This window comes from Eucyclogobius newberryi, unplaced genomic scaffold (assembly GCF_026437365.1).
Source record: "Eucyclogobius newberryi isolate DKJ021-1_F unplaced genomic scaffold, fEucNew1.0.hap1 SCAF_15, whole genome shotgun sequence".
Taxonomy (NCBI): Eukaryota; Metazoa; Chordata; class Actinopteri; order Gobiiformes; family Gobiidae; genus Eucyclogobius; species Eucyclogobius newberryi.
In genome coordinates this window covers 5,117,318-5,133,615 of record NW_027315779.1, presented here as the reverse complement: position 1 = coordinate 5,133,615, position 16,298 = coordinate 5,117,318, and the positions used below count along the sequence as shown (strand labels likewise).

General features: G+C 37.8%; 1 protein-coding gene across 1 annotated transcript; it reads left to right on the top strand.

Moving 5' to 3' along the window:
* Positions 1–3,188: 3,188 nt before the first annotated feature.
* Positions 3,189–15,718, top strand: aldh3a2b (aldehyde dehydrogenase 3 family, member A2b). Its single transcript, XM_072445789.1, has 11 exons — positions 3,189–3,272; positions 4,626–4,788; positions 5,930–6,161; positions 8,714–8,799; positions 9,886–10,094; positions 10,862–10,979; positions 11,757–11,898; positions 12,660–12,826; positions 12,908–13,007; positions 14,491–14,729; positions 15,619–15,718. Exons 2-11 carry the CDS (start codon positions 4,627–4,629, stop codon positions 15,631–15,633), a joined length of 1,470 nt encoding a protein of 489 aa, XP_072301890.1. The 5' UTR covers positions 3,189–3,272; position 4,626; the 3' UTR covers positions 15,634–15,718.
* The last annotated feature ends 580 nt before the right edge of the window (positions 15,719–16,298 follow it).

Below are 16,298 nucleotides of genomic sequence, written 5' to 3'. Positions count from 1 at the left end.
GCTCCAACATGCCGACATTTGACTGGGCCTGAAGTATTTCGACTTTCAAATGCATTAGGCAATCAATATCTTCTTCTTGAGAACTTTGATTGTAGAACTGCAGAATAATGTAGACCACATGATGGAACTCTAGAAGATTCAGTTTTGTGAATAGCCTAATATAAAAATAAGTAATACTTAAAATAAGTGGTATTTAATTGATCTTGCGTTATTATTATGATTATTATGATTATATTATTATTAGTAGTAGTAGTAGTAGAAAAAAGTAAATCAACAAATCAATATTTTGGAGGAGCACACTTTTTTTTAAAATCCTTGAATCCTAGAATGTATTTATTTATTTTCTTTTTAATCAAGTATACGTACAAAGTAGTGGTTTAATAAATTAGACTAGTAAGAATGTCTGGACATAAAGTCTGATTTATACTTTGAAGTTAATTGGAACTAAATAAACCCTAACTAAATTATAACATCTGGTATTTTCAAATGATAGACCACAAACATCATATTAACTCATATTCGAACAAATGTTCAAACAATGTAATAACATAAAGCTTTTGTCACTTATCTCACAGTGGGAAAAGTAATCAAAGCTTTTACTCAAGTACTATAACCTCAAATATAGATATTATTAAAAGTATGTCGTCTAAAAATTAGAGACGTACAATTACTTCTAAAAATAAAATAAGACAAAATAATAATAACAGTGTTTACTTTTGCCACTATTATTATTATTTCGTCTTATTTCATTTTGCTTTATTTTTTTCTATTCCTCATTAAGAATATGAGAGGTTTTGTTTATAAGAGTTTTGTTTATAAGAGCTTTTCTATTAAGAGTGTTTTTTTTTAAAGCTTTATATAAGTTATCTGTTCTATTACTTCTGTTTCTACTTGAGTTACAACACTGAAATTTCACCATTGTGTAGACAGATAAAGGCTTATCTTATCTACCTTAGCTGTTACAATAAACCTCAATACAAACTGTACATTAATAAAATGATTGTGTTTGCGAATAATAATATAGATAGACTAGAGAGTGCAGAGAATCACATGCTCAATAAAACATTTAAGCTAGACATAAGAAAGGATACACGTCATATTTTTGCCCCTTTACTTCTGCTTATACAGATACTCAATACACAAACTGCCCTGTTCTTTGGCACTTATTCCTTACAAACTCAGGTGTGCACACAGGTCCAACAATCCCCTCTCTGAGTTGAGTTTGACACACCGGTGTGAAAGACGCTCTCCTGCACCAGCTCTGCTCCTCCACAATACACAAACCTCTGCTGTTTGATGTGGAAGGAGAAGTTCACCTCTTTTGGCTCAGTCCACCGTCCCGGGACATCCAAAAGGCCCTCTGTGTGTGAGGAGCAAAGGAGAGTGGTGCGAGGCAGGTTAGGGATTGGATTAAACAAAGATGAGTCAGAGGAATCAAAAATAAAAAGAAGCCATGAATATTAGTGCAGCTTTAAAATAGATGGCATTTTGAGAACTGGAGGGGGAAATGTATTCTCTTCCAGTTCTGCAGCAATATTTTTTTGGATGACATTGGAAATGTCATAAAAATAACATTTGAGTTTCTGACAGTGATAGTGACAAGATAGTGCGATTGGCTCAGAGTGCTCGTCTTCTGATCCGAAGCTCAGCAATTCAAATCATACTCCCAACATTAACATCCTGGCCCACACTCGCATTGCCAAAGCGATCGCAGCTTCCTCAGGTGAATACTGCGCCTTTGGGCAAGACACTGAACCGGCCTCGCCCGTGTCTGTGCACTGGTGTGTGAATGGGTTCCTACATGTAAAGCACTTTGAGCGCCTATATAAATGTGACCATTTATTTTATTTAAAAATGTGACCCTGAACAGTGAACAGAATGTGCAGAATAATCACCTGTGGACTTTATGGGATATAATAGTGTATTTTTGATGCCACACAAACCCACACTTCTGCCAATAGTGGAAAGGATTAGTTGGGATCATTTTATATACTTTTGGCAAGATAAAGCATTGCATTTCTTATTTACTGTTGTTCAGCTTGCCTTTATATTTGTGCCAGTCTCATACTAAATACACTTGACAATTAAACCATATTTTTATATACAGAGAATACAAACAAATACATTGAGATGAGTCCAATAAGTTAAAACATTCTACATAATCTGGGTCTATCGCCATTTTTGAACTGCAAAAGTGTTTTTGCCAATCCCAAACAAGTAATGATGAGATTCAGTGTGTTATTTCAGTTTGAATATTCATTTCAGTGAATCTCCCATAGAGTTATAAAGGCTCTTAGGCCCTACACCACATCTGAAATATTATATCAAAATAGAAAAAAACAAATCGAGCATGACGGAAAAATATTAAAGCAGTGCCCAATCAATGATGATACAAAAATAAAACGGAATCATTTTCTTTGTGCGTGTCTTTACATCCGCATCTTTCCCGGCGCTAGTGAGAGCTGACTGCTCGTTGCAACGTTCCTCCTCTAATCTGTGTTGCAACACTGGAATTTACCCATTGTGGAGAGGAAAGAGCAAAGCCACGTGAATCCTTTAAGTGGATTCACGTGGCTTTGCTCTTTCCTCATCTCAGCTCTGACACTGGCACCTGAACCTTCTCCTCACAAGTCATGGATGGACACAGAGACTTATTTATTTTCTCAGATTGGCACCAAAAACAGCCATTAAAAGTTAGTAGTATGTGTGCAAATAGGCCTTTTTTAACATAATATTCCATAAACAGGAGAATCCAAATTAATACAATACTATTTATACTGCTTTATTACAGTACAGTAAGTACTCTATTCCATTCCATTCTATTTTTTTATTTATTTATTAAATTAAATTAAATCAAATCTTATTTAATTTTATTTCATTTCATTTCATTTTATTTTATTTTGGCTCAGGCATTATGGCTCATTATTAGCCACAGCCTGGCAGCCACCACCATATAACAATATCAGACAATATCAGACGTCAAAAATAAACTAAACTAAATAAACAACAAATAAATCAATCTTTTGCTCAATCCTTCTGACTTCTCACTTTGTCAACATTGTCCGGTCCAAAGTCTACCGGGCTGAGTACATAACACAACATTATAAAGCCACGCGGAGATGGGCGGAGTCTTGGGGGCGGTGCTTGTCATAACGGGGAGCGAGTGCGGCGCGTCGGTTCTGCGCCACAGTCCGTTCTCCGCTGCTCCTTCCACCGACACTACCTCCCTCCGTCCCGCACACGGCCAGAAAACACCGCAAAACAACATCCAGGTAGGACTCCAAAAGCGCGCACGCGGCTGCAAATCAGCTGATCAGACGCGTGTAGCGGAAACGCGCGCTTTGCATAATACTTTGCGCTGTTTGGGCGTAGCGCGGATAAAGGACGGGTCAGCGCAGATTGCTCAATGCTTTGCGCCTTCTGCAGTGGCCGAAATACAAATAGTTTCTCATGAACTTGTCGCTATTACGTGATAATAACAACAACTTCCGGCTCGCGCTCATTGTATCGCAAACCACTGCTGTACAATAACATAATAATAATAATAATAATAATGTGCGTGTGACTGGAGCTGGTTTTATGACGTTGTTGTTGTGGTCAGATGCTGTACCTTTAATTTAAACACCACCCGTTGGCAGCGCGGTTTCCTGTTACACTCCACAACAATGACAAAGCACGAGAGGCAACTGTCAATTTAGTCTGATTTAGTCCCAACTATTCTCACGCGAGGGCAATGCATGGTTTTAACTAAGGCTTTTTCAACTTTGATGTGGAGTTTTGTGTGTTATTAACCAAGTACAATACAATGCAAACACAATGCCTCCCTTGTACCATGCAATAGAGCTGCAAAGGTGTGTGGAACCCTCAGGGGCTTCTTGGGTTACATTTCAGAGTTTACAGCCCACCAAATGGGATCATCAGACAAAACGGTTGTAAAAAGGGTTAAAGAAAAGAAAGGTAGCAGTGGGTTACACATTTACCTCTACTTTGCAGATAGTAGTCTGTATATATATATATATATATATATATATATATATATATATATATATATATATATATATATATATATAATATTAGTAATTCCTGATACAGGATTACAGGATTTAGGGATATTTCACGACCTGCCTCGCAATACTTCTCAACATTTGTAATCAAACCTAGAACAACCTGAACACAACAAAAAATAAATAGTGAGATAGTGACACAAATGAATACGGTATATTGTTTTTTTGGTTGTTTTTGCCTCATCTTATAGCAACATTCAAGCAATATCCAAGTAATGCAGCAAGACTGTGCTAAAACGTGCCTGTAAATGTCTTTATTCCTTTGTTTAAGGAATTATGCTAGACATTTCTGACTCTTTTTTAAATAGTTTTACTCATAGATGATAAACTGGATATTTTAATAATTTTGTTTTACAAAAATAGCTAAATTATACATTTTCTACATATTTTCCACCACTTGGAATAGAAATAACATGACAGATGTGAGTTAGTAAGTTATAGAGATGAGATATGACCAAGGATTGTCAGTGTGAGCATCAACATCTAGTATATAACTTTGGCTTCTTATAGTAAACACATTTTTATCTCAGACTTGACACTAACCTGTTGTGTTGTGTTTAGGATGTCCCACGAGCAGGAGGCTGTGGCTCGGGCCAGAAAGGCATTTGAAACGGGCCGGTCCAAATGCTTAGACTACCGCATCCTGCAGCTCCAGAGCCTCAAGCGCCTGTTCATTGAGAAAGAGATGCAGATCGCGGACGCCATGAAGAAGGACTTGCATAAGGTAACAGCCATCCTACCAAAGTGCCCCAAGTGTTGCTTAAATGGTTATATTCCGTACTTGAGGTGCTGCTAATTGCCTTTTGGGAATGAAAAGAGAACTATTTTTAGGACAAATGCCATTGAGGGAAGCTACGTGAAATTTTACATGAAAATTCACTCTTGAAATAGTTCAAATACAAGACCACATAGTAGTCCAAATACAAGACCACATAGTAGTCCAAATACAAGACCACATAGTAGTCCAAATACAAGACCACATAGTAGTCCAAATACAAGACCACATAGCTGCAGTCAATACAACATTACAAGAGCTTCATTAGTGTGGCTTAAAATAGCTTAGTCTCATTATTCCAGATGCCCTTGGTTAGAATCATTTGCATTTGTACCGTATTGTCCGTCATGCTTTCTCTTGTGCTATTTTTGGGCTCCTCTAAAACATTAGAAAGTTGGTATTTTATTTGACTTTATATAACCGGGGAAGCCCCACTCTCTACAAAGAAATCCCCCGTTTCTGAGTTTACACTATTGTTATGCATCCTGGGCTAAGAAGATTCACCCACAATACACTAGTCACTGTTATACTGGGGGTTGAGACAGGGAGGGCATCTGGCAAACAAAAAAACAAAACAAAAACTCACCAAATTACACCCTTATTTGAAAGACAAATAACTTTTTTGCACTTTTATGTTTAATCAGCTCTTTTTGTATAAGTTCCTGCTATAAACAACATACTCAATATTCAAATGTTGCATATCTTCCAAACAACAGTCACAAAATGATTTGAATTGTGATATATCTACAACGGTAGTGACCTATTTTCAGTCAACAAACATGTCATTCATGTGGCACACTGGACACACAGTCGATGACATCATAGATGAACAGTGTATTTTCATAGTCGCCATGTGTTTAAACACAAAGCAACTGTCAGAGTCATTCAATATTGAACTTACACACAACCACAGGGAGACATGAGGATGAGTTTTACAACAAAGAAGGAGCATTGGAGATATTTGATCACAGCAGGCATGTGTTTAAGCTCATCTGATCAAACAGAAAATCAGAAAGCCATTTGTTTTGGGAAGCATTTGTTTTAAAATGTACAAAAGTAATCTACAACTCTACATTAAACTCTCCATCAGAGTGAAGTGGGCACGCAGTTGTTCGAGACCATGGGCCTGGAGGGCGAGATAAACATGGCCGTTAAAAACCTGAAGTCTTGGGCGGCGCCTCGTCCCGTGGAGAAGAACCTGCTGACCATCTCGGACACGGTCTACATCCGCCCTGAGCCCCTGGGCGTGGTCCTGGTCATCGGGGCCTGGAACTACCCGTGGGCCGTCACCATCCAGCCTCTCATCGGGGCCATCGCAGCCGGTAAGCATGAACTTAGACTTAATGTCATATCAGTTCAAGCGGGGACGAAGAGGAACTGATAATAGCCTCGGTTGAATTTATTATAGTAGAGGAATTCCAATGCATTTTCATATACAAAACTCATCGGTATCGGCTCAATATTGCAGTACTTTGCCGCAGTATTATTTGTTATTGTGTCGCCCATTCGCCCATCACTAGCGATAATAGTTGTTGATCTTTATATCATTTTTTAAAAACTAAGAATTGCGCCACACATAACATTTTTTAGGAATGTCAATAACAAAATACAGCGTTTATCTTATTGTTCCCACTAGAATAATAATGATACAGTACAAAATACATATGCTAGAAATAAACAATGATAATCAATAACCGCACGGGGAGTTAAAGCTGCATTTCCCGATTTTCAAGCCACAAAAGAAGAAAATATAATAAAAATTGTTCCACGAATTAGCAAACGCGTGCGCAGCTTCCAAAACCGAATCTCTGCACACATGCCATGCATCTGACCCAAACTGCACTGACACGAACAGAACATTTCCAAATATCTATGCAGAAATGTAGTGTATTTGTCTGTAAACGGGCAGATCTAACTCATAATTCATCCCCAAATCATAAACCAAACCTTTTCCTCCACTGCGATCCAAATAAATCATTTTTTTAATCGACTAAAGCCCAAGCCCAAGTTTTTGAGCAGTGGTGGATTGGGTTTAGTTTAGTTATCCTGTTATAACACAATAATAACAGCACTCGACAACATACCAAATCAATAATACCAATATTATGTACAAAAATGTATTAAGAAACGCTTAACTATTGTATAAGACTCAAACGGTGTTCGACGTCAGAAAAACAAGACTTCGGTTTCACCTCATAAAAGTGTTTTAATCAAATAGGAGCAAAAGTTATCTCAAGTCCCGCCCTACACAAGCACTACACCTTTATCTTTACATTTCATTTATCAAACATTTGACATGGGCCAGCACCTCTGATCACAAATAGCATAATAATAATAATAATAATAATGAAAAGGTGAAATACTGTTTATTACAGTATTCTAATAACTGTCTGATGATCTTTCATGTTGTTTTGTCTTATGACCTAAACCACGTCTTCCTTCTTTATTGCAGCGTTACTCAATGGTCAAATACACATTGTGAGTGGGTCAAAGGCTCTTTAAACAGCACTGAAATCACAGAGTATTCAAGTGTATTTAGTGCTCCATGTGCTGTTTGAATGATTGAACGAACCATTACATTATTTGAACTTTGGTTATTATTTTTGCAAGAATTTCTTTATCTTGTTTTGAGAAAGGAAAGTTGTAGTTTAACTTAAATTACTTTATATAAGTTGCTTTAAGTGTTCCTTTCATATTCTGTTCCCACAAAGAAGGCTGTGATTTAACTTGAATGACTTTATATGAGTTATTTAAAGTGTTTCTTCCAGGTTTCACTAAAATTGTTGTTTAAATTTGAATAAATATGCTGCCAGCAACTGAAGAAATTAAACTAGAGATTTAGATTTAGAGTCAAGCTGATATTGTTCTACCTTGAAGTGCATAAGGCGAGTTTTGATGTTTTAAATATTATTTCAATCAGTGGGATAATTTTGCATCAGTCAAGGGGCAGTTTGTGAGGAAAAGTTTAAAGAAAGTAAAGGATGCAAGAACAATTTACACACACAGGGAACACATTCTTCTAACAGTTTAACAACCATTTAAGGAACTAAAGGTGTTGTTATTTTTTTATTTTATTTATTTGTCCTTGAATAAATTGTAAAAATGTTGTAAAATAGGCGCGTTTTGGCTAATATTTTAACTATAATTTTAAACTTCACAAAAGGGGTAAATTTAGGACAAACTAGGTAAGATTTTCAGTAAAAGCTTAAAAAATATAATCCTAACTGCATTTGGTGGATGGAGAAATCTTACTATGCACCTAAAAATATGTTTAAAAAATAAATATATGTAAAACAACCAAAATTGTAGTGACCCAATTTATAAGCGGAAAAAAGGTTTAGATATTTTGGGTTTTAAATTAAGAAATGATTACCAAATGCTTTATCCGTAACTCTGCAACAGCATCGTATGAACTGAAGCTTCAGTCAGTTAATGCTCTTTTAATATCCACAGTAAATGGAATACTCAGATGACAATGTATTTTAGATGACATTGATCAAGGTCCTTATATTTTTCAACCTTTTTCTTCAACTTTTTGTCCTGAACCGCTCCTTGACTGATGAGCTACGATAAATATTAACCATATGTTTTATTTCATCAAACAAATGAGTTGAACCCTTTGACCTCTGGCTGAACTGCGGCCGTGGCTCGCTCCGAATGGACTTTATTCTCTTATTATCAGCTTCTGTCAGAGGAGGTCACAGTTCTTCACAGTTCAGTCTCATAAACTGACAAAAAACAGCATTCTATTCCAACAGCTATTATGTATTTGTACTTTTAGATCGATAGACAAATACACAAGAGATGAATGAGCCACGCATACACTTAAATAATCCCACTGTTTACTTTAGATTGTTTGCTTTTGATATTCCAGGTAATGCGGCTGTGATCAAGCCCTCAGAAGTTTGTGTCCACACCGCAAAAGCAATGGAGGAGCTTCTGCCCGCCTACATCGACAAAGTAAGAACACTCAGTGACATATTTGTTTCATAGTCACATTTGAAATATTGTTTTGATCTCTTATCCAGTAAATCATCTCCAGATCCCAGCAAGAGCATGCGTTTAAATGTGGTGAAATAAAATGTGGCTGAGCTGTGAGTGGTCAACACTGTCTTACCCGCAAAGGGAATTTACATTTACAGGTGAAGAGGCAGCGTTTCGGGTGACTGAGGATCAGACTGAGTGGCCACTTAAAGACGCCAAAGCAGATGCTCAGAATACATCCTAAATACCATATATCAGTACCACAATACATGAAAAATCAGTGACACCTAATAATAAAAATACAGTGACATTTGATAGATTCAAGCTTGAGCTAGTCGAGCGCTGCGATGGACGTGATTGGCTGAAACCGCGCAGTAGCGGCTGTGTGCGTAGGTCAAGTGACGGAGACGGTGCGGTTCATAACCACATTTATGCTACACAGCCATTACCTGCAAGAAATAATGAAATGTTAATTATTGACCAAAACAACTAGCCACTAGTCGTATTGCGATGCGACATTACTTTAGTTTTAGTATAAAATGACCTTGTATTGGCTAAATCTACGCTGGAAACTTTGGCTCAAAGTTAGAGGGAGAAAGGATTCTTACAGTTTGTTCACCAAAACATGTACATCTGCGTCATTTCTCTACTGCGCTGTGCGAAAGCTGAGGATGGATCTGGAAGCCGAGAAGGAGGGGTCCTTACACGGGTCCTTACACGGGTCCTTCCTGGCTATTCACCTTATTCCAGAAGCTTGCCTGGGCCTGTCATGCCACATACTCCTTCTTCCACATACTCCTTCTTCTGGGGTGTTAGTGTTAGTTAACATGTTGCTGCCGACCTCGAAAGAAAATAAGTTCTACTCAGACTAAAAAGCCGTTTTCGGGCCCCCAGCTAATCAGTGCATTGTTGACTTGTTGGTCACATGAACATTGGATATTTTACACAAATTAATGCAATACAATAATACAAAATTACAGCCACTGTTTCACATATCTCTAAATTTAAGGGGAAATCAGACGGAATGACTAAGATCCCATCTCTTACGTGTCTACATTTCAGGAGCTGTATCCGGTGGTGACAGGAGGCGTGGCCGAGACACAGGAGTTGCTACGGCAGCGGTTCGATCACATTTTTTACACCGGGAACGGCACGGTCGGAAAAATCATCATGGAGGCGGCGGCGAAGCACCTGACTCCGGTCACTCTGGAGCTCGGGGGAAAGAGCCCCTGCTACATCGACAAGAGCTGTGACGTGGCCATCGCCTGCAGGTTTGAACATGTTTCAACTAGAGATGTCACCATTTCTCATTTGTATTGTGAGAATAAACATCACAATTTAACAATTATTTGCGATTATTCACGGCCAAAACCACAGTACCACTCCTCAGTTTATGACCTGCTTTATGCAATCGAACCTTCTGAATTATTAATTGGACATAAACAGCCAGATTAAAAAGCACTTTACATTTAGGTTCACTTTTTTTGCTACTAAAATCGTCACGTTTCTTTTAACTGAAAAAATACTCAATTCAGTTTGAAAATTGTCGTACATTTTCTCCTAAAATTGTCACGATTATAATTTTTCAGTTTTTACGATTATATTATGACCTGAATAATTACGATTATCGATTAACACATCTCCTCTTTTGTGTTTGGTCGGTGTTTTTATGTGAATCGTCCCAGATAAATGAACAAATAAACAAATAAATACAATTACTAACACATTCTATGGACCAAACGCTACATGGAAACATTGACATGGTTGTTGGAGGAAATGCTGTCAAAATATCAGATTAAAAATATTTCAGTGATATATTTGTTTTATTTTTATTTTTTACAATTGCAGGCACCAAAATATGATCAGATTATAATTATCCGAGCAATGAATAAACAGTCTTATTCTATTTCAAAATATGCTGCACACAGTTAAATTCAATAAACTATGGCTAAAATGTGAGACCTTTCGTAGCATCAGTGGTTGGTTGCAAATACCTTTCTTATTGTATTGTATATATGTATATTCTTCCCGTAAACAGACGAGTGGCGTGGGGCAAATACACAAACTGTGGCCAAACTTGCATCGCTCCAGACTACATCCTGTGTGAACCGAGCATCCAGGACCAAGTCATCGCGGAGATCAAGAAAGCTGTGAAGGTAAACATAAAATACACACACATCAGGATCGAAATACTTGAATTGGTACAGTATTGATACCTGAGGGTGCTTGTATTTTCAGGTACATTGCACAGAAGTAATGTGGCAGCACTACACATTTGTTTCTTCACTCATTGTTTTTGAATAGGCGTCTTTCATAAACAGCTTGTGCACGTAGAGTTTTAACAAAGAAATATGTGTGTAAAATGTATTTGGGTCTTTAAAAATAGTTGACATATTCTAGAATGTCATGTACAAGATATTGCATTGTAGTGTGATGTTTGCGTATCGTGTATTAACGGATTGTGACGGACCCTGTGATTCTAAACCTATTGCCCATTGATGAGTACTTGACGTTTTAATCACATTTCTGGTTTATATTTATTAGTTTCCCATAGATATAATGCTTTCTTATTGCTAAAACTACAAGTCCCACAATCCTTTGCAGCTGCAGCCCCTCTGATTACACTGTAAACTGTAAGCTACATAGACTTCAGAACTTATCAATGTTTTCTGTAAGTAAATATTTGGCCAAACCCACTGCAAGCACAGCTGTAATCCAGGAGGAACGACTGATAATGTAAAATTAAATTTGTAAAACGTCAAATATAAAGATGTTTACTGGTTAGAAGCTTTGATTGTCTTGATTTTATTGATTGGTTGATTGATTGACTGATCGAGCTAGAAATGCTATGCTGCCAAAATCTTTAAAGCTGATCCTTATGATTTCATTTACATACAATCCAATTATAAACTCAACTCTTTTCCCGTTATTAGGAGTTTTACACAGAGAACCCACAGACCTGCCCTGACTACGGACGTGTCATCAACCAGCGACACTTCAAGAGGATCATGGCTCTTATAGACGACAGTACGGTGGCCATGGGAGGACAAAACGAAGAGGCAGACTGCTACATCGGTAACTAAACTACTGAGACCTGGCTTGAACCTGGTTAAGTCTTTGTTTAGCTTGGGTTAGTTTTGATGTATTTTTCATACATACTTTCATCAAAACTTTTGCTTTTCTAGGTTTAGTTCTACTTTTAGCCTGGTTTTGTTTAGGTTTATACAGTTTTCTGGGTTCATTTCTTCATTATGAGCTGTTGAGCTGTGTTAATTTAATGATTTACACTCATATTATTGCCCTTGTTTAGATCTGTCAGTTTAATCCCTCATTTGTCCAGGAGTGTTCCATTGTAGAAGAAGATTCAGTTGAAATCATGTTTTTTAGGAAAAACAAAATGTTTCTCAATCTCATTCTCAATCTGCAAATCAAGACCAAGAACTCAGATATTTATCCTACTCTGAGTAGGCCCTGCCCACCGGGCCCTCCTGATAAAAGGTGTTTTTGGTTTCACTAGAAACTAACCCTCTTTGTTTGATATGAAAACTAACCTCTTTGTCTTAGTTGAGGCGATCAGCCTCCTAATCAGGTACTTAGTGAGGAGGGAGCAAAAGCCAGGTTACAATACGAAGCTGATGGCCCATTAAAGGGCTTATAAGGAAACAAAGAGGCTAGTTTGATAGTAAACAAAGAGAATGACGCATATTGAGAATGACTCTCGGATGAGTGTCGAAAGTCCAAATGAAAACAACTGAATCTTTTTATACTCGTTTAGATCTTTTGGCCGACATTTATATTCGCTCAAACTTAGATTGGGCCATCTCTGTTGTGCTCAGCCCCCACAGTGCTCAGAGATGTGAAGCCTGAAGCCAAAGTGATGCAGGAGGAGATTTTTGGTCCAGTTCTTCCCATTGTCACTGTCAGTGGTTTGGACGAAGCCACAAAATTCATCAACAAAGGAGAAAAACCTCTGGCTCTTTATGTGTTCACGCCAGATGACAAGGTTTGGTGCCGTCATAGCAACATATAAATTCAGAAACATTGGATGAATACAGATGTTTGGGGTTTTTATGTCTCTTTGTAGGTGATACAGAAGATGATTTCTGAGACGTCCAGTGGAGCCTTATTGGCCAATGACTGTCTGGTGCATTACTCCATCAGCGCTCTGCCTTTTGGAGGAGTCGGTGAGAGACATTAACTCATCAAACATCACATTGTCTAACATAAGTCCAACAGAAAATTCTGAAAATACATCATAAGAAGCTTACGACTTGACACTATTGCTCTGCTACAGTACTTACACGTCTAGAGTGGATTTTCATTAGCATCACATTGCAGAAATTACTGGTACAATAGTAAATTCATTTAGATTTTAAGATGCTATCTACATGTATTAACGTTCATGTTTTACCTTTTCCTGACACTATAATGTGTTAAACATTCACCCTGACAACTCAGGTGTTAAAGCTACTCCACAACTTCTGCTTTTTTAAATACAGTTTTGACTTATCATTTTCTGTGGAAGTTGTTTCCTGCTTTACAAGAAAAAGAACAGACATCTCCCAAAATATCACATTTATTTATCAAAATCTCTCAAAGAAATAGAACCCTCCACCTCCTGGCTGAGTGGCATGAGCCATATCCATAACACGATGGAATGAGACAAGGTTTTGACATTATTTATAATTTTCTCACATTGTAGCATTGCTTTTTGGAACTACGGCTTCTCTAAACAAGATAAGATAAGATACTCCTTTATTGTCCACACATGGGGAAATTTCATTGTTGCAACGCAGGTAGATACAGAGGTAGATACAGAAGAACAGATCACTTATAGGAAGTTTGAAAAACACTCTCAGTGGAAGATCTCCTATAAACAAAAACTCCTATAGACAAAACCTTCCATTTCCCAACAAGAGATGGAGGGGAAAATAATAAAGATAAAATAAATAAATAAATACCATTGCATGTGATCACGACAGTAATTGCACATGAATTGCACATCAAATCAAATCAAATCAATTTATTTTTGTAAGGCCCAAAATCACAACAACAGTTGCCTCTGAGGGCCACAGGGAGAAATGAATCAACAATGTCTGTGGTGGCGAGGGAGTCAGACAATGTCTGTGGTGGCGCGGGACGATGTCCCAGGGTCCTCTGTCCTTAGACTCTCCTTCTCGGCCAGGAAAAACTACAAAAAAAACCTCTTTGGGAAAAAAGCGTAGAAACCTGGAGGAGTTCCAGTGAAGGAGAGATCCGACTCTCACAGACGGACAGACGGACACAAGGAGACTGGAGCTGGACCCACTCTTCAGGCAGAAGAGGGACCGACTGAGCATGAATTGCACAGTAATTGCACTTGAATCACGACAGTAATTGCACATGAATATGTCAGTATTGCGAGTGTTCAGGACTAACAGTGTTTGTTATAAAGTCTGACAGCAGCAGGAAGTGTGTCGCTCACCATCGTTAACCCTTTTCTTTTGTACACGCCAAATGTAAATCTCACAAGATCATTTTCCACTTGTGTGCACAAATGTATCACTGAAACGTTTGTAATATTTGCCATTTTCTCTTACATTTGAATGGACTGTCGACTTATATTAAACTTAAACTGCCCATGCCGTCATAAATATTGAGCCTGTCTTCCTGTGTCTTGTTGCCCAGGTAACAGTGGCATGGGCTGTTATCACGGTAAGTTCTCGTTCGACCAGCTCAGTCACCTGCGCAGCTGTCTCATCAAGAAGCTGAACATGGAGGCAATGAACACCATGCGCTACCCGCCCCACACACCCACCAAACTGAGCCGCGCTCGCTTCTTCATCCTCAAGACGGCTAATCTGGGCTGGATCGGACGCATGCTGATGGTAGCCACTCTGGTGGTGGTGGCGGCTGTGGTCGTTCAGGTGAAACAAATACAACAGCTCTGAAATAAACGGGGGATTTTTGTGAACTAATATCGAATGGTTATTTGTAGGTCTTAAACGGTTCATTATATTATAATTATAGCCTAAATGGTCATTGCACACTGGAATCGCACTTTAGCCCGTCATAAAGAGCAGCGTTGAAAACCTGACAGCCTGTTTGATAACCGTCTTTTAGTCTTTTATGCGTGCAGGTAAACTCTCTACTTTCTACTTTTCTACTAGAGCTCTTTCTGCACCACCAGGCAACACCTGTCATTAAAAAATAAAGTAATAATAGAATGGAGCAGTTTCTATTGGTGCCAGTAGTTTTCCAGCACTAGTGCCAGAACACCAGTTTGCACCATAACATGTGTTTGGCCTTTATTTAATCATTTGTTAAGATTCTAAGTAAAATAACCAGTTGTCTGCTTATTGTGTGTTGTATAAACTACTTGCAAGAAAAATAAATGCAAAGCCTGCAAAAAAATATATTATTAAAGGGGCATTCTGCAAGTTTTTGGGAGGTCTTTTAATAAATATGTTTTGGACAATAAAAATGCCAGTACTTGAATAAAAGATTATACCATATCGTGGAACATTCCAGCAAAAGAATGAACAAACAGAACGTTTTCTGCGGGATGAACATGGCTCTATTACAGTAACAGATGAATTGATTCTCTGTCTTTAAATACTCGCCATCATCGCGTCGTAGTTGTATTTGGATCTTGATGCTACTTGTTCTGCTTCTCAAGGATCCTGGGTTAAAAAGATTTGAGGTTAGCAGCAGTAATAGAATTGTTAGACACTTCAGTCATGTATTTTAAGAAGAAGTAGTTTTTGTAAGATAAAGTACAATCTGTATTCATTCAAATGTATGTGTCCTTTTCAGAACTACTTCCTGTGAAGACTGCAAACTGGAAAAGAGAGCACAAGAACATTTCACAAGAAGAATTCACAATTTAGCACACTGAAATCCAGAGGTGATCATGGCGGACAGTTTAATATAGATTTGACCAAACATTTCAGTTCAATGTAACGCAGTTTTAGAAAAGTAATTATTTATTCTTTTATAACTCTTGTAGCACCCGTTTAATTTCATGTATTCTTTTAATTATAGTCTTAACTTTATTTCCAAACCCAATGAAGGAACAACAACCTAAGTGCAATTTAAACATGTCCAGTTGTGTCGTAAACATTTCAAGTATGTACCTGTACAGTGGTCCATTCATTTCAGCCTGAAGCACTTTGTTTTTAAACCTACCTACCATATTTAAAGTAGAACTAAGTAACTTTAGTGATAGTGCTCCCCCTGCAGCTCACGTGCGAAAATACACAGTCAGAGAACAGACCTGAAAGCGCTACTTTTCTTATTTTGTTATTGAAATGAGGCAGTACAAATAAGAACATTTAACGTTGCTAAATATATTTAGAAAAAATCAAACCGAATAGATCATGTCAGCAAATGTTGCAGGCTGGTTTTCTGTTCAGAGACTGCAGGGGGCGACGACGGGCACTTGAAACACACAAAAACAAGTGTAACCATCGTACAAAGATGTTTAAAAGATACAA

Excerpts from the sequence above, each read along its gene's own strand:
- aldh3a2b (XM_072445789.1), top strand. The coding sequence starts at position 4,627 with ATGTCCCACGAGCAGGAGGCTGTGGCTCGGGCCAGAAAGGCATTTGAA. Across the intron at positions 4,789-5,929 it reads TGAAGAAGGACTTGCATAAG|AGTGAAGTGGGCACGCAGTT; the intron begins GTAACAGCCATC and ends ACTCTCCATCAG. Across the intron at positions 11,899-12,659 it reads AGAGGCAGACTGCTACATCG|CCCCCACAGTGCTCAGAGAT; the intron begins GTAACTAAACTA and ends TGTTGTGCTCAG.